This window comes from Sander lucioperca, chromosome 5 (genome assembly GCF_008315115.2).
Source record: "Sander lucioperca isolate FBNREF2018 chromosome 5, SLUC_FBN_1.2, whole genome shotgun sequence".
NCBI classification, from domain to species: Eukaryota; Metazoa; Chordata; class Actinopteri; order Perciformes; family Percidae; genus Sander; species Sander lucioperca.
In genome coordinates this window covers 15,248,984-15,272,033 of record NC_050177.1, presented here as the reverse complement: position 1 = coordinate 15,272,033, position 23,050 = coordinate 15,248,984, and the positions used below count along the sequence as shown (strand labels likewise).

The following is a 23,050-nucleotide window of genomic DNA, read 5'->3' as shown; positions in this document are numbered from 1 at the left end:
TAGATCTGGTGGGCTTACCTCTACGCACAGTCTCGGTTCTGGAACCAACCAACTCACAAGCCCCCAGCTGAGCGCCGCTACGTTGGAGTTTACCCCGGTGGACGAGAGGGTCGCCTCTGACTGTTGTTTGTGCATATGCACCAAACAAGAGTTCGGAGTATTCGGCCTTCTTGGAGACCTTGAATGGAGTCCTGCATGGGGCTCCAGTGGGGGACTCCATAGTCCTGCTGGGGGACTTCAACGCGCACGTGGAAAATGATGGAGACACATGGAGAGGCGTGATTGGGAGGAACGGCCTCCCTGATCTAAACCAGAGTGGTTGTTTGTTGTTGGACTTCTGTGCTAGTCATGGATTGTCTATAATATATATATATATATATATATATATATATATATATATATATATATATAATATATATCTAGACCTGGTAAGCCCAAACGAGTAGTGCGAGTAAATTGGGAACGTCTGGAGGAGGCCCCTGTCCGACAGACTTTCAACTCACACCTCCGGCGGAGCTTTTCGTGCATCCCTGTGGAGGCTGGGGGCATTGAACCCGAGTGGACAATGTTCAAAGTTTCCATTGCTGAAGCTGCGGCGAGGAGCTGTGGTCTTAGGTGCCTCAAGGGGCGGTAACCCACGAACACCGTGGTGGACACCAGTGGTCAGGGAAGCCGTCCGACTGAATAAGGAGTCTTTCCGGGATATGTTATCCCAGAGGACTCCAGAGGCAGTTGCAAGGTACCGAAGGGCTGCAGCCTCTGCCGTGAAAGAGGCAAAGCAGCGGGTGTGGGAAAAGTTTGGAGAAGACATGGAGAAGGACTTTCAGTCAGCACCAAGGTGCTTCGGGAAAACCGTTTGCCACCTCAGGAGTGGGAAGTGGGGAACCATCCAAGCTGTGTACAGTAAGGATGGGACCTCGACTGAGGAGGTAATAGGGTGGTGGAAGGAGCACTTTGAGGAACTCCTGAATCCAACTAATACTATGTTAGAGGTAGACCTGGAGGATGATGGGGGGATTGTTGTCAATTTCCCTGGCGGAAGTCACTGATGTAGGTAAACAACTCCACAGTGGCAAAGCCCCTGGGATTGATGAGATCTGTCCAGAAATGCTCAAGGCTCTGGGTGTGGAGGGGCTGTCTTGGTTGACACGCCTCTTCAACACTGCGTGGAAGTCTGGGATGGTGCCTAAGGAGTGGCAGACCGGGGTGGTGGTTCCCCTTTTCAAAAAGGGGGACCAGAGGGTGTGTGCCAATTACAGGGTAATCACACTTCTCAAACTCCCCGGTAAAGTCTACTCCAAGGTGCTGGAAAGGAGGGTTCGGCCGATAGTCGAACCTCAGATTGAAGAGGAACAATGTGGATTCCGTCCTGGTCGTGGAACAATGAACCAGATCTTTACTCTCGCAAAGATCCTGGAGGGAGCCTGGGAGTATGCCCAACCGGTCTACGTGTGTTTCGTGGATTTGGAGAAGGCGTATCACCGGGTCCCCCGGGAGATACTGTGGGAGGTGCTGTGGGAGTATGGGGTGAGGTGGTCTCTTCTCAGGGTCATCCAATCTCTGTACGACCAAAGCGAGAGCTGTGTCCGGGTTCTCGGCAGTAAGTCGGACTCGTTTTAGGTGAGGGTTCTGTGATCTGATTAAATTGCCATTTTGTCCTGTCCTTAAAAGCTGCCCTATGATCTGTTTTCACTTTTACAATTATGTGTATACAGTATGTGTATGATTAGTATATGCTTTTATTTCCTCTTTCAAGGCACTTTTTAAACTATTGTTTTAATATATGGACATCATGCGATTCATCATGATTATATATTTTATTCGATTGACAGCCCAAATTAAAACATAGCAATGTGAGCATAACACATTAATAGGCATAAGGAGATCCCTTTTCACTGACTGGATCAACTTTGTGTGGACATCTGCATGATAAATGTCCTACCTTTTGATACAATATGTTAACTAAAGAAATGATTACTGTCGACACTATTGAGCCAAGGGCAAATGTAACTTGAAAGCATACATTTACACACAATGCATATTTTAGACATGTTGAGGCCCACTGTACAAATTAAACCTGCTCAATATACATCATTAGTATTCACCTGAACTGCCCATGCACAGTTAATAACTCTAAAATGTCTTTAACAAATGCAGTTACTGACTCTAAAATGTCTTTAACAAATGCATTAACTGACTCTAAAAGGTCTTTAACAAATGCAGCTACTGACTGTAAAATGTCTATAATTAAGGCAGTTACTGACTCGAAATGTCTTTGACAAAAGGACCATATTTTTTTGCATTTCTAGTTTACTCTTAGTTGTTTGCATCTAACTGCTATTCCATTTAATAACAAAAGCATCTACACCATGTCTCTCAGATCAAGTGAAAACGATTTAAACGTAACAAACAAAGCAAACATTTTAAAAAAGCACTTCAAGGACAACTTCAAATTAAATTCTAATGCCGTGACTCATGTACCTCTTCAGTTGGGCTGGGTATCGTTAAGAAATGTTCGATCCCGATACCGTGCCAGTTCCTGAACGATAAAAGAAATTAAAGCAACCTCCCAACACAGAACTTGAAAGCAGACTTTGACACGTGATGCGTATTTTGGACATGTTGAGGCCGTACATTACAGGGTTAAAGATCGGTTGGCACGTCAGAAAATACAATGACAACAATATTCGTAACATGTTGGGTACACTGCTCATATCAAACCTGCTCTGTAATATTTCAAAGAAAGAACCAAAGAAAAAGTTGATCAGAGAAGCGAGGTGAGGTGTGCAGGTACTGACAGCTTTCTGTCTGGTCTGTTTAGAACCAGAAAAACACACTTTAAGGATCTTAATGTAAGTGTAAAAAATTACAGTTACAGGAACACAGAATATTAGATAAGCAGCCACAAGTTCATACACATTATTAACTCTGGTGTCATAGCAAGCCAATTTTATGATGGAATAGTTTTCACAGTAAACTTTAGTAATGATGTTGCCACACAGCTGTAAGGAGGCACTCAATAATGTTGTGACAAAAACAGCAAAAAAAGGAAGAGACCATGTTACAGCAATAAGCACAACAACCTTATTAGATGTCATATGTACGTGATATTGTAGAGGATAACAAATAGCAAGATATCTGTCATAAGAAATGACGGCTAAGTTAGTAAACTCTACACTGCCATAAGTGTACAAACAGAAAATCTGCAGGAAACAGAAGGGAGCAGAAACAGTGTGAATGTCAGAGAGGATCTGAACCAGAAGGAATGGAAACAACCCTGTGCTACCTAACAGTTCATTTACAAACAGGCTGCACAGAAAAAGGTACATAGGTTCATGTAAGCTCCTGTTCATACAGATAACCACAATCAGTAAAAGATTAGCACAAACTATGAAAACATACAAAAACAAAATGAGTAAGAAATATAAATATTTAAACAACCCAGTGTCAAAGTAAGCAGCAAGTGTGAAATATGAAACATATGAAGAGTTTATCATGATTCTCCTTTTATGTTCAAAAGACTGTATCACAATATGAGTATTATAATGTAACATGTTGTCTGTTACAAGTGTGCAACTGTTTAAATGTTAACATGTATCACAGAGTGCAGCTAAAGCATCAACACAAACACTATTCTTACAGTCAACAAATGAGTGATGAATCATGTGTGACAAACATCTTACAACTTACCGCTCTTATTTAAAGTTAACACAATGGTTAGAGGAGAAACTACAAACAGTTTGTGACATTGTGTGAATGATACTGTGAGTCCCTCCGTACTGAACTGTAACTCTGCTTCTGCTTCTTCTAAACATTGAGAGTCAGTGGACGCCCACAGCAGCAGACTGACGTCATTGCGTAGAAACCAATTACTGATTTTCTAACTGATGCTCAGAAAATAATTTTAATTTGTTGGTAGTTAAAAACAATTTCATTTAAAAGCGATCTACAGAAATATTAAAGTATTTAAAGTGATGGAATCACTTCAAATTCAAGTTTGTCATATATTCAACATAACGTTACATGTTCAGTGAAATGCTTTGTTGTCCCCTCCTGTTCTGTATGTAGAGACATTAGAGAGTAGTATGTAGAGCGATATCAGTAGAGAGTAGTATGTAGAGCAATATCAGTAGAGAGTAGTATGTAGAGCGATATCGGTAGAGAGTAGTATGTAGAGAGACAACAGTAGAGAGTAGTATGTAGAGAGACAACAGTAGAGAGTAGTATGTTGAGAGACAACAGTAGAGAGTAGTATGTAGAGAGACAACAGTAGAGAGTAGTATGTAGAGAGACAACAGTAGAGAGTAGTATGTTGAGAGACAACAGTAGAGAGTAGTATGTAGAGAGACAACAGTAGAGAGTAGTATGTAGAGAGACATCAGTAGAGAGTAGTATGTAGAGAGACAACAGTAGAGAGTAGTATGTAGAGAGACATCAGTAGAGAGTAGTATGTAGAGAGACAACAGTAGAGAGTAGTATGTAGAGAGACAACAGTAGAGAGTAGTATGTAGAGAGACATCAGTAGAGAGTAGTATGTAGAGAGACAACAGTAGAGAGTAGTATGTAGAGAGACATAAGCAGAGAGTAGTATGTAGAGAGACAACAGTAGAGAGTAGTATGTAGAGACAGCAGTAGAGAGTAGTATGTAGAGAGACATAAGTAGAGAGTAGTATGCAGAGAGACATAAGTAGAGAGTAGTATGTAGAGAGACAACAGTAGAGAGTAGTATGTAGAGAGACATCAGTAGAGAGTAGTATGTAGAGAGACATCAATAGAGATTATTATGAATAAGCGAAGATTCACATAGGGAGGTTGGTTGGGATGGTGGATGGGTCAAACAACTCATAACCTTCACCCAGGAGACCGGACTTCATGTCCCTGTTTTCTTCACACAAGTCACTGAAACGCAATTTTTTTTAACCCCACCCACTTTATATTACTAACCCTAACTGTCCCATTGTTGTGCTGCATGTCATTTAAGCTTACGTCTTGAATGGTCCAGCTTAGGTAAAAACACAAAAACACAATAGTGTGGCGTTCACTACCGAGCCTGTTTGTAACTGTCAACATTTCAAATGACTTTAGCAGTTTAGATTTCATACTCAACAGTCCTGCTGCTACAGACGTGAACTAACTACTTTTTCTTTTGCTTCCTGCTTCTTACAGTGCAGACGCTTTGCTGCTTGCTGCTGCCTCTGCTTGCATATTTCTGCTGATAATCTTACATTTCCTCTGAGAGAAACTATGAGCAGCGGCTCTTGGATACTTATAAATCACTGGACTATACATTTTTTGTAGACATAGTAGGCTATTGCCATATTTCAACATTTTTCTGCGTGAGCGTGGCCTACCAATAGCTCAAGCCTGACATTGACAATTTTAACATTTTTTGGGACTGCATACATCTTTTTAAAGCAGATGGACTTTTCCTTAACAAGCCAGGAGTAAAGCTGTTCACCTCTAGCCTACTTTACTTTCTGCACCACACATCTGCTCCCTCGGCCAAGGACACAGGACAAGATAAATCAACACAAACAAAACAAGAGGAAGACACAACAAAGTGCGGCAGTGATCCACCACAGCCCCCACCTGAGCAAAGATTTGACCATGGAGGACCTCAGAGCGGAGATGAGAAATCTCAACCCCCTTCACCCGTCCAACACTCCTCGAACCCCCTTACCAACACCGACGCCTTTGAGGATCCATCACTCCCCAGCATCAAACTGACCCTGTTTGGACTCAACCACTGAAAGTAAAACGCCAGGCACCTCTGCCCCCTCCAGGACGGCAGTTAACTCCTTCTCAACAGACTGATAAGTCTGCTTGTGTACAGAATGAAACAAGCTTTAACTGATATGTGCTGGGCCCAGGCTGCATGCCTAGTGGCACTCATGACTCTTTCCAGGACAAGCCTGGGCCCTGTGTATTCAATTCTTCTTCAATCTATGTTGTGATAGGTAATAGAAAAAGAATGGTGAATCCGCTAAGTAAGAAAAAGAAGCACTTAACTGCCAACTTAGCAAATTTAGCATCCATTCCTCGTCAGCCACAGCCTGTCCCAAAAAACAAGACAGATAATTATTTTAACACACTAACATTAGCCTTACTAAATGTCAGGTCTTTGGCAGGTAAATCATTTTTAATCAATGATTTTATTATTAAACACAAACTTGATTTTATGTTTTTAACTTAAACCTGGTTAGACCATAACAACAGTGATGCTGTTCTCATTGAGTCAGCTCCCCCTAACTTCAGTTTTATGAGTGAGAATAGAGTGAATAAGAAAGGAGGTGGAGTCGCCACTTTGTTTAACGACTCGTTCCAATGTACTCAAATAGCTTATGGAAACTTTGCTTCTTTTGAATATGTGGCTCTTCAGCTAAGGTCCCCCTCTCGACCTATATTTCTAATTATCTACAGGCCACCTAAATACTGTGCATCCTTCTTTGACGACTCTAGTGGACTGCTGTCTTTAATCTGTATTAACTTTGACTGTGTAGTTATTGCTGGTGATTTCAACATTCATGTTGACAACCCCCAGGATAGAGGGACAAAAGAACTGTGTTATGTTTTTGAGAACTATGGACTGACTCAGCATGTGACGGAGCCCACACACAACAACGGGCACACTCTGGACTTGATTATCTCGAAGGGTTTGAACATTTCCAAGGTTGTGGTGACTGATGCTGCTCTCTCTGATCATTCCTGTGTTTTGTTTAATGGCACTATCTCTGTGCAAAAAAGTGTCCAAACAAAGTTAATAAGAAAATGGTATATCACTGACAACACCAGTGAAACATTCATTCAGCTTTTCTCGTCCACACCCACCCTCTCAGGGGTCTCAGTCACTGAGCTTGTAGACAATTTCAATTGTAAAATTACAAATGTTATTGATGCCATTGCTCCCATTAAGGTAAAAACTGTCTCTGATAAGAAAAGATCTCCGTGGAGAAATGCCATACTGGTAAGAACAGAAAAAAGAGAGTGTCGAAAAGCAGAACGCAGGTGGCGAAAAACTAATCTCCAGGTCCACTACAACACCTATAAAGAGAGACTTCGCACTTATAATTTGGAACTGAGGAATGCAAGGCGGTCCTTCTTCTCTGACATTATTGCCAAAAACAATAATAATTCACGTGCTTTGTTTGCTACGGTTGATAGGTTAACAAACCCTCCAGTACCAGTAGCATCGGAACTTTTATCCACAAAGGCCAGCAATGATTTTGCCACCTTCTTCAATGACAAAATTCAGAAAATTAAACAAACAGTCAGTGCTTCCATAGCGAGTACAGGGTATGTGTTGTCACAGTGTCCAGGCAAAACAGATTCCAATATGACCCAATTTCATATGATTAACCGTAAAAACCTGGAGGACATTATACAACATCTGAAAACCTCCTCCTGCTGCCTTGATATTCTACCAATGGGCCTTTTCAAAAATGTTGCAAATTGTTTGGCTCCAGATCTTCTACAGATTGTAAACACATCTCTTCTCTCAGGTATCTTTCCACAGGCCCTGAAAACTGCAGTCATTAAGCCACTCTTAAAAAAGAACAATCTAGACACGTCACTAATGAGCAACTATAGGCCGATATCAAACCTTCCATTTTTAAGTAAAATCATTGAAAAAATGGTTTCTCAACAACTGAACCTTTTCTTGTCACTAAACAACAGTTTTGATGCATTCCAGTCGGGTTTTCGACCACACCACAGCACTGAGACAGCTCTTGTTAAAGTCTTTAATGGCATCCACTTAAACACAGATAGTGCTTAAACAGTCTTAGTATTACTTGATCTCAGTGCTGCATTTGATACAGTCGACCATGACATATTACTAGACCGATTGGAAAACTGGGTTGGCATTTCTGGCTCAGTAATAAAGTGGTTTGAGTCTTATTTAAAGAATAGGGACTACTTTGTGTGTGGGAATTATACATCTGAGCATACAAATATGACGTGCGGAGTTCCCCAAGGCTCAGTTCTGGGGCCTCTCCTGTTTAACATCTACATGCTTCCACTGGCTCAAATTATGGAAAACAACAAAATAAGTTACCATAGTTATGCGGATGACACACAAATTTATATAACCTTATTGCCAGGGGACTATAGTCCAATACAACAACTGACTAAGTGCATTGAACAAATTAACGACTGGATGTGCCAGAACTTTCTTAAATTAAATGAAGAAAAAACTGAGGTGGTTGTTTTTGGAGCAAAAGAGGAACGATTAAAAGTCAGCACTCAGCTTCAAACGATAATGTTAACAACAACAGACAAAGCCAGAAATCTTGGTATAGTCATGGACTCAGACCTGAATTTTAACAGCCACATTAAGACAGTTACAAAGTCAGCCTATTACCACCTTAAAAATATATCAAGGGTTAAAGGACTTATGTCTCAGCAGGACTTGGAAAAACTTGTCCATGCTTTTATCTTCAGTAGACTAGACTACTGTAACGGAGTCTTTACAGGTCTCCCTAAAAAATCAATCAGACAGCTGCAGCTGATTCAGAACGCTGCTGCTCGAGTCCTCACTAAGACCAAGAAAGTGGATCACATCACTCCAGTTCTGAAGTCTCTACACTGGCTTCCAGTGCCTCAAAGAATTGATTTCAAAATACTTTTGCTGGTTTATAAATCACTAAACGGTTTAGGGCCAAAATACATTTCTGATCTGCTAGTACACTATGAACCACCCAGACCTCTCAGGTGGTCTGGGACAGGTCTGCTTGTTGTCCCCAGAGTCAGAACTAAACAGGGTGAAGCAGCGTTTAGTTTTTATGCTCCACATATCTGGAACAAACTCCCAGAAAACTGCAGGTCTGCTGCAACTCTCAGTTCTTTTAAATCAAGGCTGAAGACCTATCTATTTGATGTTGCCTTTCTTTAAATAACTTCATTTCTTATACTGAAGTTGCATTGTTGACACTGTATGACAATCTATATAAGCATATAAAGAGAAATTCCTATTTTATCTCCATCCATCTTCTTCCGCTTATCCGGTAACGGGTCGCGGGGGTAGCAGCTCCAGCATCTTTTCTCATATTTTATCTGCTTTTATATATTTAACTGTTTTAATTGCTCTTCAATGTTTCATTTCTTATACTGCACTGTAACTTTTATTCTTGTATTTTATCTGTTTTAAATTTTTTAATCTGTTTTCATGTAAAGCACTTTGAATTGCCCTGTTGCTGAAATGTGCTATACAAATAAAGCTGCCTTGCCTTGCCTTGCCTTACAGACAGCTGCCTCGCTCACAGACTCGCTGCAGTGCAACGCTGAATGAATTAGGGAAACAATAGATATTTGGTGTTATTTCTGGCATTACAAAAAAGGATTTCTGGCCTGGCTGGGGTTCCTGTAGGGAAAACACTGCATTTCATTTACTTACCTGATGCCATATCCAAAGTGACTTACAATAAGTGCATTCAACCATGTGGATACAAACCAAACTCTCAAGAATGATGCCGGTACATCAGCTTCATCAAATATGCTGAAATGCTTCAAGTGCTACATTCAGAAACAATAAAAGATAGTGAAAGACTTTTATGTTCTAAAAGTTGTTGCAGACCACGTAATCTTCAGGTATACTGCTAGCTTAACATTGCATTCTCCAACGAACAGGCAGGTTGTTGCGTTTGGCAGATTTTAATGACAGAAAATATAACTTCTAAAGCTGCGAAAAATTACACAAAAGTGCAACAGTAACACAGTAACACGCGGGACAAAACGCTACACGCGGGGACGCCATCCCCGGGAAACAAAGCACCACTATCCCCGGGAAACAAAGCGCCACTATCCCCGGGAAACAAAGCAACACACGCGGGACGCGATGCCCGCCTGCCCAGGTGAAAGTCCTGTGTTGTTTTATGTGATTAAAGTTGAAAATACAACACTAAATACAATTTACACAAGCACCAATGCTTCAAAAACCAAATATGAATACAACCATATGTAGTTGACAATAAACTAGTCTTGCATTCTAGCTACACCACAGATGAACCCGAGTGGACAATGTTCAAAGTTTCCACTGCTGAAGCTGCGGCGAGGAGCTGTGGTCTTAGGTGCCTCAAGGGGCGGTAACCCACGAACACCGTGGACTGAAGAAGGAGTCTTTCCGGGATATGTTATCCCAGAGGACTCCGGAGGAAGTTGCAAGGTACCGAAGGGCCCGAAGGATCCGAAGGGCCCGAAGGGCTTACCAGACCACTCCACAAAGTTGTCCACCAGCGCTCTGTACTCTCCCTCCTGTCCATCCCTTATACACCCAACAACTGCAGAGTCATCAGAGAACTTCTGGTGACACGACTCTGAGTTGTACTGGAAGTCTGTGGTGTATAAGATGAACAGAAAAGGAGACAGCACAGTCCCCTGTGGAGCCCCCGTACCACTCACCACCACATCAGACAGAACACGGTCCAGGTGGACAAACTGTGGTCTGTCTGTCAGGTAGTCAGTGATCCAGGAGGCTGTGGGCGCACTGACACCCATCATCTGCAGCTTCTCATCTAGTAGCAGTGGCTGGATGGTGTTGAATGCACTGGAGAAATCAAAAAATGTGATTCTCACAGTGCTGCCACCGCCATCCAGGTGCAAATGAGCTTGCTGCAGAAGACAGATGACAGCGTCGTCCACTCCCAGATGAGGCTGGTAGGCAAACTGTAGAGGGTCCAGAGAAGATCTCACCTGCGGCCTCAGGTGGGCTAAGACCAGCCTCTCCAGCACCTTCATCACATGGGATGTGAGAGCCACTGGGCGGTAGTCCTTGAGGCTAGATGGAGTCGACTTCTTGGGGACCGGGACAAGGCAGGACGTCTTCCACAGCAGCGGCACCCTCTGCAGGCTCAGGTTGAAGGCATCTTGGAGAAAACCAGACAGCTGACTGGCGCAGGTCTTCAGGACCCTGGGGCTGATGCCATCCGGGCCGGCAGCCTTGCGCTGGTGAAGCCTCTCCAGCTGTCTCCTCACCTGGCCAGGTGTGAATGAAAAGCGGGGTGCTTGAAGTGTCTGTGGGGGGAGATGAGATGTGCTGTAGTTGTGGGGGGAGTGGGCAGACCACAGTGGAGTGAGGGGGGAGGTGTGGGAGCAAGAGAGGGGGGGAGGAGGCAGAGAGGGGGTGTGGGGGGTTGGTGGAGTGGTAGAAGAGGCAGGGGATGGCTGTGAGCTAAACCTGTTAAAGTAACAGTTCAGCTCGTTTGCTCTCTCATGGCTGCCTGGTGTTGGTCTTCTTCTACCCCCACACCCGGTGATCTCTTTCATCCCTGTCCACACCTCCCTATTATTGTTCTCCTGTAGACTGGCCTCCAGCTTCCTCCTGTAGGAGTTTTTACATTCCCTCAGTTTATCCCGTAGTTTGTGCTGTGCTTCCCTCAGCTCCTGTCCCTCAGCTCCTGTCTGTCCCATGACCTGAAAGTCACTGGTGATCCACGGCTTGTGAGTGAGAAGGCAGCGTACAGTCTGGGAGGGCGTGGTGACATTCTCACAGAATTTGATGTGATGCAGTCTGTCATATTATTGATGTCCTCCCCATGTGGTTCACAGAGCACGTCCCAGTCTGTAGACTCAAAACAGTCCTGCAGAGCCTCCTCAGCCTCCTGAGTCCACCTCCTCACAGTCCTTTTTTGGACAGGCTGCCGCTGGACAAGAGGAACATACTCAGGAGACAGCAAGACAAGGTTGTGATCTGATTTGCCAAGGGGGGGAAGGGCAGTGGCACTGTATGCATCCTTGGCATTAGCATACAGGAGGTCCAGAGTTTTATTGTCTCTTGTGGGGCAGTTAATATATTGTTGAAAGTCCGGGAGGGATTTGTCCAGTGAAACATGATTAAAATCCCCAGTGATAACCATGAACGCATTGGGCTGCTGTGTTTAAAGTTGTGAGACAGTGGTGTGGATGACGTCAGCAGCTGCCTCCCCATCAGCAGATGGTGGAATGTACACAACGATCACTATGGCGGACGTAAACTCCCTCAGGAGATAATACGGGCGAAACCCCACAGCTAGCAGTTCAATGTCCGGGCTACAGAAACGTTCCTTCACATTCACATGTCCGGGATTGCACCACTTTTCACTCACATACAGTGCAACCCCCCCTCCTTTCTTCTTACCGCTTTCTGTAACGTCCCTGTCCACCCGAACCGTCAAAAAGCCGGGTACCGCCACGCCATGGTCCGGGATGTGCGAGTGTAGCCATGTCTCTAAAACACAGTATGCTGCACTCGCGGAACTCCCTCTGGGTTTTAATGAGCGCCGCCAGTTCGTCCGTCTTATTTCCCAGAGACCGTACATTCCCCATAACGATCGCTGGGACAGCAGGCTTATATTTCCTTTTTACAAAAGTCGTCCAAAGTAAGAACAGAACCAAGAGAAAAATTCCGAAGTTGTCAGAAGCCATCTCTACACAGATGTTCTTAATTACTATAAAAAACAACTGAACTTAAAGACCAAAAAATAACTTAAAACACACAAAATACACACACACATCAGGAGCTGCTGCAACAGGCTACCGCACGACACAGCGCCATTTCGCATATCACCTAGGATGCCTGGGTCTGCTATTCTCTGTTTCCCGACGCTTCATTAAACTGCCGTTAGAGTCGTTAGCAGTACTAGCTATTGTTACATGTCCCGGCTGTGTTGTCAGCTATCATCCCGAATGAAGTCTCTTTGTGCCGGGGGAGTGAGGCAGGCAGAGCAGGGTGTGCTAGCTGGCTAAATTAGCATTAGATTAATCGTCTATCTATACAGCTAACGTTAACGTTACTAGGGAACTTTTTGTGGGTTAGCGCAGTGCTGCTTTTATGCATGGTCAAAAAAATCATACTACTAATAACTTATGAGTGTGATGCTGTAACCCTATAATGTTATCCACCAAGCGTTAGCTAGCATTAACGTTAGCTACTTGTCAACCAGCACATACACTGTAGTAACATTAAGCTGGATTAATATTGATATGTATCAATAAATAAATCAATAAATGTATCGAAAGTAGCATCTGGGTGCTCATGTTGGCGGAAGTTATGAGTAACTAGATGGTGAAAGGTTATATGACGGGCGACTAAATGAAACGTGACGTGTCTGAAAATAAAATAACAGATTTCTCTGGGTTTGCCATTTGATGGAAACATTTGGGATAGTGTAACTACACAACTCCAAAAAATATATAACATAGGTATGGTCATTTTTAGACATTTTAATGCAGAAAAGTTACATATTGTACCTTTAACTGCTCCTCATATCACGCAGGGTAAATCCAGACAGCTAGCTAGACTACCTGTCCAATCTGAGTTGTCTGTTGTGCGACTAAAACTACTTTTGAACGTACACATGTTCCACCAAAACAAGTTCCTTCCTTCACAGAGGCACCGTGGCTCTGTCCGGAGCTTAGCACCGTCCAAGACAATTGTGATTGGTTTAATGAAATGGCAATAAACCAGAGCATGTTTTTCTCCCATCCAGGAAGCGAAATTAGGAATTCTACTATGGCCAGGCGTCAATGCTCATGCAAGGTAACGTAACCCGATTTGTACAGGTCCTGTATTGGGAATTTTATTTTAACATTATAGTTTGATATCTTACAAGATTCTCTTATATACTTTACAGGAGTTTCCCAATAATCTTTAGTTTTGTTATAGACTTAGAGACTCCAAGAGAAGAAGCAACTGGCATCATAAAACCTTGAGCCTAGGTGAAGCTATTATTTGTGAAAGTTATTTTTTGTTTTTGGAACTCAGCGTTCCTACTGTTTACCTTTAGCAGATAAGGGTGAAGAAGGGCCATAACATTTGCTCTGTGTCTCCTTCTGTCTCTTGCTTTAACAGGCGTTTAGGCTAAGTAGAGAGCAGGATCAGAGGGGAAAGGTAGTAAAGTCATTGTGACTGTTTGTGGTGTTTTTTCATCTGCGTAGCTGCTAAACTTATCCTGGAGGGGGGTGGTTTAAGTGAGTTTTTACTATATAGATGTATGGTTTTCTAGCTGGGTCAGAAGACCCTTTCAGATGTGCCATGGGCACTTGTGAAACTGTTTTCTCTGCATTTGCAAATGTAAATAAATACTCAAAGACCAAACTTTGGTTTAATCCTCAAATCGTCCTTATTTGTTTCATCTGGTGTTTTTGATACGCACTCCTGCTGCTAACAACAAAAACTTCCACTATAGTCCTATCCCCTGACCAATCGGCTATCCTAACCTTAACCAATCGAGCTGCTATTGAAGGGCGGATCTTGGCATGTCCATAGTAGGATTCGTAATTTTGCATCCAGGAATCCTTGCCAGACCTTCCTCCGCAGTGCTGTGGAGGAAGGTCTGGCAAGGCAAGATTACCGGTTGGTTAATTCATGCTCAATGGACAATTTCAAATAACTTTCAAAATATCAACTAATAAATTCTTGGCTGAGACTGCTAAAGTTTTCGGATTTTAGATCATGCCTTTGCTTCATATGATTAAAACTAGGTGTGAAAATGAATGCTATAATAGCGCAAATTCCTCATTTCCTTTAAAGCGCAATAATGCAAGCATGTTCTGTGATCTGATTGAATTTCCATTTTGTCCTGTCCTTAAAAGCTGCCCTATGATCTGTTTTCACTTTTACAATGATGTGTATACAGTATGTGTATGATTAGTATGTGCTTTTGTTTCCTCTTTCAAAGCACTTTTTAAACTATTGTATTAATATATGGACATCATACGATTCATCACGATTATATATTTTATTCGATTGACAGCCCAAATTAAAACATAACAATGTGAGCATACAACAATAATAGGCATAAGGAGATCCTTTTTCACTGACTGGATCAACTTTGTTTGGACATCTGCATGATAAATGTCCTACCTGTTGATACAATTTGTTAACTAGAGAAATTATTACTGTTGCACTATTGAAACTTTTTATTTGTTTAACTTCCCAACATAACTTGAAAGCATACTTTTACACACAATGCATATGCAAGTCTGTACCTCATTAGTATTCTCCTGAACTGCCTATACACAGTTACTGACTCTAAAATGTCTTTAACAAATGGACCATATTCTTTTGCATTTCTAGTTTGCATCTAGCTGCTATTCCACTTAATTACAAAAACATCTAAACCATGTCTCTCGGATCAAGTGAAGACGATATAAACGTAACAAACAAAGCAAAAATTAAAAAAGAGCACTTGAAGGATTAAATTCTAATGTCATGACTCATGTACCTCTTCAGTTCGGCTGGGTATCGGCCAAGGGCAAACATAACTTGAAAGCATACTTTTACACACAATGCATATTTTGGACATGTTAAGGCCCACTGTACAAATTAAACCTGCTCAATATACATCATTAGCATTCACCTGAACTGCCTATGCACAGTTACTGACTCTAAAATGTCTTTAACAAATTCATTAACGGACTCTAAAATGTCTTTAACAAATGCAGTTACTGACTCTAAAAGGTCTTTAACAAATGCAGCTACTGACTGTAAAATGTCTATAATTAAGGCAGTTACTGACTCGAAATGTCTTTGACAAAAGGACCATATTCTTTTGCATTTCTAGTTTACTCTTAGTTGTTTGCATCTAGCTGCTATTCCACTTAATAACAAAAGCATCTACACCATGTCTCTCAGATCAAGTGAAAACGATTTAAACGTAACAAACAAAGCAACAATTTAAAAAAGCACTTCAAGGACAACTTCAAATTAAATTCTAATTCTAATTCTAACTCATGTACCTCTTCAGTTGGGCTGGGTATCGTTAAGAAATGTTCGATCCCGATACCGTGCCAGTTCCTGAACGATAAAAGAAATTAAAGCAACCTCCCAACACAGAACTTGAAAGTAGACTTTGACACATGATGCGTATTTTGGACATGTTGAGGCCGTACATTACAGGGTTAAAGATCGGTTGGCATGTCACAAAATACAATGACAACAATATTCGTAACATGTTGGGTACACTGCTCATATCAAACCTGCTCTGTAATATTTCAAAGAAAGAACCAAAGAAAAAGTTGAGCAGAGAAGCGAGGTGAGGTGTGCAGGTACTGACAGCTTTCTGTCTGGTCTGTTTAGAACCAGAAAAACACACTTTAAGGATCTTAATGTAAGTGTAAACAATTACAGTTACAGGAACACAGAATATTAGATAAGCAGCCACAAGTTCATACACATTATTAACTCTGGTGTCATAGCAAGCCAATTTTATGATGGAATAGTTGTCACAGTAAACTTTAGTAATGATGTTCCCACACAGCTGTAAGGAGGCACTCAATAATGTTGTGACAAAAACAGCAAAAAAAGGAAGAGACCATGTTACAGCAATAAGCACAACAACCTTATTAGATGTCATATGCATGTGATATTGTAGAGGATAACAGATAGCAAGATATCTGTCATAAGAAATGACGGCTAAGTTAGTAAACTCTACACTGCCATAAGTATACAAACAGAAAATCTGCAGGAAACAGAATGGAGCAGAAACAGTGTGAATGTCAGAGAGGATCTGAACCAGAAGGAATGGAAACAACCCTGTACTACCAAACAGTTCATTTACAAACAGGCTGCACAGAAAAAGGTACATAGGTTCATGTAAGCTCCTGTTCATACAGATAACCACAATCAGTAAAAGATTAGCACAAACTATGAAAACATACAAAGACAAAATGAGCAAGAAATATAAATATTTAAACAACCCAGTGTCAAAGTAAGCAGCAAGTGTGAAATATGAAACATATGAAGAGTTTATCATGATTCTCCTTTTATGTTCAAAAGACTGTATCACAATATGAGTATTATAATGTAACATGTTGTCTGTTACAAGTGTGCAACTGTTTAAATGTTAACATGTATCACAGAGTGCAGCTAAAGCATCAACACAAACACTATTCTTACAGTCAACAAATGAGTGATGCATCATGTGTGACAAACATCTTACAACTTACCGCTCTTATTTAAAGTCAACATAATGGTTAGAGGAGAAACTACAAACAGTTTGTGACATTGTGTGAATGATACTGTGAGTCCCTCCGTACTGAACTGTAACTCTGCTTCTGCTTCTTCTAAACATTGAGAGTCAGTGGACGCCCACAGCAGCAGACTGACGTCATTGCGTAGAAACCAATTACTGATTTTCTAACTGATGCTCAGAAAATAATTTTAATTTGTTGGTAGTTAAAAACAATTTCATTTAAAAGCGATCTACAGAAATATTAAAATATTTAAAGTGGTGGGATCACTTCAAATTCAAGTTTGTCATATATTCAACATAACGTTACATGTTCAGTGAAATGCTTTGTTGTCCCCTCCTGTTCTGTATGTAGAGACATTAGAGAGTAGTATGTAGAGCGATATCAGTAGAGAGTAGTATGTAGAGAGACAACAGTAGAGAGTAGTATGTAGAGAGACAACAGTAGAGTAGTATGTAGAGAGACAACAGTAGAGAGTAGTATGTAGAGAGACAACAGTAGAGAGTAGTATGTAGAGAGACAGCAGTAGAGAGTAGTATGTAGAGAGACAGCAGTAGAGAGTAGTATGTAGAGAGACAGCAGTAGAAAGTAGTATGTAGAGAGACAGCAGTAGAGAGTAGTATGTAGAGAGACAACAGTAGAGAGTAGTATGTAGAGAGACAGGAGTAGAGAGTAGTATGTAGAGAGACAGGAGTAGAGAGTAGTATGTAGAGAGATAACAGTAGTGAGTAGTATGTAGAGAGACAATCTGAGTTTTATGTTGCACGACTAAAACTACTTTTGATTGACACGTTCCACCAAGACAAGTTCCTTCCTGAGACTATTTCACAGAGGCACCGTGGTTCTGTCCGGAGCTTAGCACCGCGCAAGACGATTGTGATTGGTTTAAAGAAATGGCAATAAACCAGAGCATGTTTTTCTCCCATCCAGAAAGTGTAGGATTTAGTTCTAAGAAGTGACCGATTTGACCGGTCTGGCCCTAAAAAGGCCAGACTTAACCTGACTCCAATTCTTTAGTCACTATTTGTGTTCGTTTACTGGTAGATCAGAGAAATAAAACTCAGGAATCAAATCAAGACCAAGATTCGTCCAGTTAAAGTTAATAACAAGTTTAGTGAATGATATTGCAGAAATACAAGTACATGTACATGGATCTGATACAAGGCAGAGTCTCTATCTCCTAACGAACTGACAGAGTTTCCCCTGGCATCAGGTGCTGCTAAGTTAAAATGCTGTCTATTTATCCATTTCTGTCCCATCCCTGGTGGGGCCCTCATCAGTTTGGATCCAGTCCAGATCTTCTGGCTCCAGCCGGCTCCTGACTAATTTGTAACACTGTATAAAAAACATGACCTTGACTTCCAATTCTCAGCTCAGAAGAAGCAAGCCGCTATTGTTGGATTTTGAACACCTGTGTTTTAATCTCCTGCAAACTTTAAGGAGTTTTCATGAGAGCCAGGTCATTTCCATACAGTGTCACAAATCCCGCGCTTGCATAGTGCTGACCATTGTTTTGCCTCGTCCCCTCCCCTGATCAGAGTTTCTTTCTCACTCTTCCTTTAACCCAGGGAAACAGAGGCATTGAGGTCAGCCCCATGAACTCTAAAACCTTTTCTCAACACTTTTACAAAATATATTCTAACAGAAGCGAAATTACGAATCCTACTATGGCCACGCCAAGACCCGCCCTTCAATCACTACTATTGGCCAGGCGTCCATGCTTACACAAGGTAACGTAACCCGATTTGTACAGGTCCTATCCCCTGACCAATCGGCTATCCTAACCTTGACCAATCGAGCTTCTATTGAAAGGCGGGTCTTGGCGTGTCCATAGTAGGATTCGTAATATCGCATCCAGGAATGCTGTGTGGACTAGCCAGACCTTCCTCCACAGCGCTGTGGAGGAAGGTCATGCTCAATGGACAATTTCAAATAACTTTCAAAATATCAACTAATAAATTCTTGGCTGATAATGTTAACGTTTTAGGGTTTTAGATCATGTGAATTTGCTTCATATGATTAAAACTAGGACTGTGAAAATGAATGCTATAATAGCGCAAATTCCTCTCAGCACCACTCATTTCCTTTGAAATGAAATGCTGTTCAGAGCATCAACTGGGAGAACGTACTTGTAGGAAAATCTTTGGAAGAAGAAAGAGTTACGCAACAACTGAAGCGATCAATTAATGCTTTCACATGCAGACGACATAGGAAAAAAAAGGAACACCATTCCTTGGATAACCACAGAAATCTTAAATCTAATGAAAAAACGGGATATGGCTTTAAAATCTGCCATTAAATCTAGAGCAAGCAGAGATAGTGGAAAATTAATAAACAAGCCAGCTGAAGTAGCTGATGCTCTCAATAATCATTTCATTGACTCAGTAGAAAACATCATCAAGTATTTTTCCTCTGAATATAACAATACTCCTTGCCAAGTCAGACAGACAGAACCAGCTTTCAATATAGAATATATCAGTGAGGCAGATGTTATGAGAGTGATTCCAACTCTGAGGCCATCTCGAGCGAAAGATGTCATTGGTATGAACACTATTATGTTGAAAGACCTTTCTGAATCTTAGTCTACCCAATTACGAAAATAGTTAACCTTTCATTTGCTCGGGGATTGTTCCCAAATGTGTGGAAATTAGCTGCAGTCTTTCCTGTATTTAAAGGAGGTGATCGCTTGTCCATCTGCAACTACAGACCCATTAGTATCCTGCTGGTGTTTTCCAAGGTGGCTGAAAAACTTGTCTCAGAACAAATGACAAATTATTTAAATACCAGTTCCAATCCTTTACAACCAAATCAATTCAGCTTCCGTATTAATCATTCAACAGAAACAGCCAATTGCTATTTCGTTGAAAAAGTCAAGTCACTGTTGGATCGAGGAGGGGTTGTTGGTGCTGTTTTTCTAGATTTAAAAAAAGCCTTTGATACCATTAATCATGAAGTTCTATCTAAATTACAAACGTTTAACTTCTGCGCAGGCACTATTAAATGGGTAGAATCTTACTTAACACATCGGACTCAGTTTGTTAGAGTTAGGAATCATCAATCAGATGTTATTTGGGTCCACTTTTATTTTCTTTGTATGTAAATGACCTGCCAAATGTTTTTCTTAATGCCAACACTGTTACTGTGATCTGCTAACAAACTCAATGCAAAAGATAACAGAATGGCTAAATCACAATTGCCTTCAACTGAATGTATCCATAATTTTATGTATGCTTTTTAATAAATCTAAAAGTTGCTGTGCTTAACCGGATGTAGTCGTAGCAGAGGAGAGAATACAAGTCGTCTCAAATTTTAAATACCTTGGAGTATACATTGATAACAATCTTAATTTTAAATCACATATTAAGAAGGTTTGTAATCGAATTAAGTTCAACCTGGCAAACTTTAGACATGTCCGCAATAGCATGTCATCAAGGGCTGCAATGATGTTTATGCACTCAATGATTTTATCCCATATCACCTACTGTTTGACAACCTGGTCACAAACGTGCAACACTTTTCTCAATCCACTACTCTCCCTATATAAAAAACTCTTAAAGTACTTGATAGGAAACCCATATATTATCATCATTGTCATGTTTTAAAAAAATACAATCTTTTCAGTTTCGAAAATTTGATTAGATATACAGATCTCTGTCTTATGTACAAAATTCTCCATGGACTGGCTCCTCAGGTATTGAGCCAGTTTGTAAACACAGTACCAAACGCTTACAGATCTACAAGGAGTGCAGCAAGAGGTCTGCATTGTCCCGTTGAGGAAAAGTGCATTTAGTCAAACAGCTTTTTCAGTCAGCGCTGCTCATGAATGGAACCTCATTCCAACTCACATTAGAAATTTTAAAACATACGTTTCTATTAAATTTAACTTAAATAAGTGGCTAACAGGTCATCGGGACTGTCGACATTACATGTAGACACTAAATCTTGCTGCTATTTTGTCTTTCCTGTCCTGCCTGTTTGTGCCACCTGTGCTATGCCTATGAGGTTGTCTGTTACATGGACTGAACGTTTAGCTTGTGTGTGTATGTGTGTGTTGGTATTGATGTTGATATTGACCATCTGTTCTTGTTTATATGTTGATCTTGTCATTTGTTTAATTTTTACATTCATTGTCAATTTTACTTGTACTGGGCTAAACCTATATGTACTATTATAATCCTTTTATCTTTTTAGGTGTGACATTGTACGATCTGTCCAGGGACAGCAGATGTTAAATAGCCTTTTGGCTAATTCTGGCACATTTTACATTTTTATATGTATTATTAGTGTGCATTGTCCCTGTTAAATAAACCTAAAATGAATAAAATAAATAAATAAGCGCAATAATGCAAGCATGTTCTGTGATCTGATTGAATTGCCATTTTGTCCTGTCCTTAAAAGCTGCCCTGTCTTCTGTTTTCACTTTTACAATGATGTGTATTGATTTGTATGTGCTTTTGTTTCCTCTTTCAAGGCACTTTTTAAACTATTGTTTTTATATATGAACATCATGCAATTCATCATGATTATATATTTTATTCGATTGACAGCCCGAATTAAAACATAGCATTGCGAGCATGAAACAATAATAGGCATAAGGAAATCCCCTTTCACTGACTAGATCAACTTTGTTTTATTTGTTTAACTTCCCAACATAACTTGAAAGCATACTTTTACACACAATGCGTATTTTGGACATGTTGAGGACCACTCAATATATGTTCAAGACTACAAGGTTAAGTGGGTACCTCATTAGTATTCACCTGAACTGCCCATGCACAGTTACTGACTCTAAAATGTCTTTAACAAATGCGTCTAGCTGCTATGTCACGTAATAACAAAAACATTACATGTCATTTAGCTAACGCTTTTATCCAAAGCGACTTACAATTGCTATACATCAGAGGTCACACTCCTCTGGAGCAACTAGGGGTTAAGTGGCTTGCTCAGGGACACATTGGTTGATGTATCACAGTGGGAATCAAACCCGGGTCTCCCACACCAAATGCATGTGTCATATCCACTGCCACATCTACACCATGTCTCTCAGATCAAGTGAAAACGATATAAACCTAACAATCAAAGCAAAAATTTTAAAAAACAACTTCAAGGACAATTTCAAATTAAATTCTAATGTCATGGCTCATGTTCCTGAATGATAAAAGAAATTACGGCAACCTCCCAAAACAGAAGTTGAAAGCAGACTTTGACACATGATGCGTATTTTGGACATGTTGAGGCCGTACATTACAGGGTTAAAGATCGGTTGGCATGTCAGAAAATACAATGACAACAATATTCGTAACACGTTGGGTACACTGCTCATATCAAACCTGCTCTGTAATATTTCAAAGAAAGAACCAAAGAAAAAGTTGATCAGAGAAGCGAGGTGAGGTGTGCAGGTACTGACAGCTTTCTGTCTGGTCTGTTTAGAACCAGAAAAACACACTTTAAGGATCTTAATGTAAGTGTAAAAGATTATAGATACAGGAACACAGACTATTAGAGAAGCAGCAACGAGTTCATAGACATCATTTACTCTTGTTTCATAGCAAGCCAATTTTATGATGGAATAGTTGTCACAGTAAACTATATTAATGATGTTCCCACACAGCTGTAAGGAGACACTCAATAATGTTGTGACAAAAACAGCAAAAAAAGGAAGAGACCATGTTACAGCAATAAGCACAACAACCTTACTAGAGGTCATATGTACGTGATATTGCAGAGGATAACAAATAGCAAGATATCTGTCATAAGAAATAACGGCTAAGTTAGTAAACTCCACACCACCATAAGTATACACACAGAACATCTGCAGGAAACAGAAGGGAGCAGAAACAGCGTGAATGTCAGAGAGGATCTGAACCAGAAGGAATGGAAACAACCCTGTACTACCATACAGTTCATTTACAAACAGGCTGCACAGAAAAAGGTACATAGGTTCATGTAAGCTTCTGTTCATACAGATAACCACAATCAGTAAAAGATTAGCACAAACTATGAAAACATACAAAGACATAATGAGCAAGAAATATAAATATTTAAACAACCCAGTGTCAAAGTAAGCAGCAAGTGCGAAATATGAAACATATGAAGAGTTTATCAT

The 23,050-nt window shown here is 40.7% G+C and overlaps 3 protein-coding genes across 3 annotated transcripts; all 3 read right to left on the bottom strand.

Moving 5' to 3' along the window:
* Positions 1-2,391: 2,391 nt before the first annotated feature.
* Positions 2,392-3,497, bottom strand: LOC116055572 (olfactory receptor 11A1-like). Its single transcript, XM_031307581.2, has one exon. It carries the CDS (start codon positions 3,495-3,497, stop codon positions 2,505-2,507), a length of 993 nt encoding a protein of 330 aa, XP_031163441.1. The 3' UTR covers positions 2,392-2,504.
* A 12,220-nt stretch (positions 3,498-15,717) lies between these two features.
* Positions 15,718-16,727, bottom strand: LOC116055571 (olfactory receptor 11A1-like). Its single transcript, XM_031307580.2, has one exon. The coding sequence runs from the start codon at positions 16,725-16,727 to the stop codon at positions 15,735-15,737; it is 993 nt and encodes a 330-aa protein (XP_031163440.1). The 3' UTR covers positions 15,718-15,734.
* A 5,357-nt stretch (positions 16,728-22,084) lies between these two features.
* Positions 22,085-23,050, bottom strand: LOC116055570 (olfactory receptor 1-like). The gene has a single exon (XM_031307579.1). The coding sequence runs from the start codon at positions 23,048-23,050 to the stop codon at positions 22,085-22,087; it is 966 nt and encodes a 321-aa protein (XP_031163439.1).

Coding starts and splice junctions, on each gene's coding strand:
- LOC116055572 (XM_031307581.2), bottom strand. CDS start 3,497: ATGATAAACTCTTCATATGTTTCATATTTCACACTTGCTGCTTACTTT.
- LOC116055571 (XM_031307580.2), bottom strand. CDS start 16,727: ATGATAAACTCTTCATATGTTTCATATTTCACACTTGCTGCTTACTTT.
- LOC116055570 (XM_031307579.1), bottom strand. CDS start 23,050: ATGATAAACTCTTCATATGTTTCATATTTCGCACTTGCTGCTTACTTT.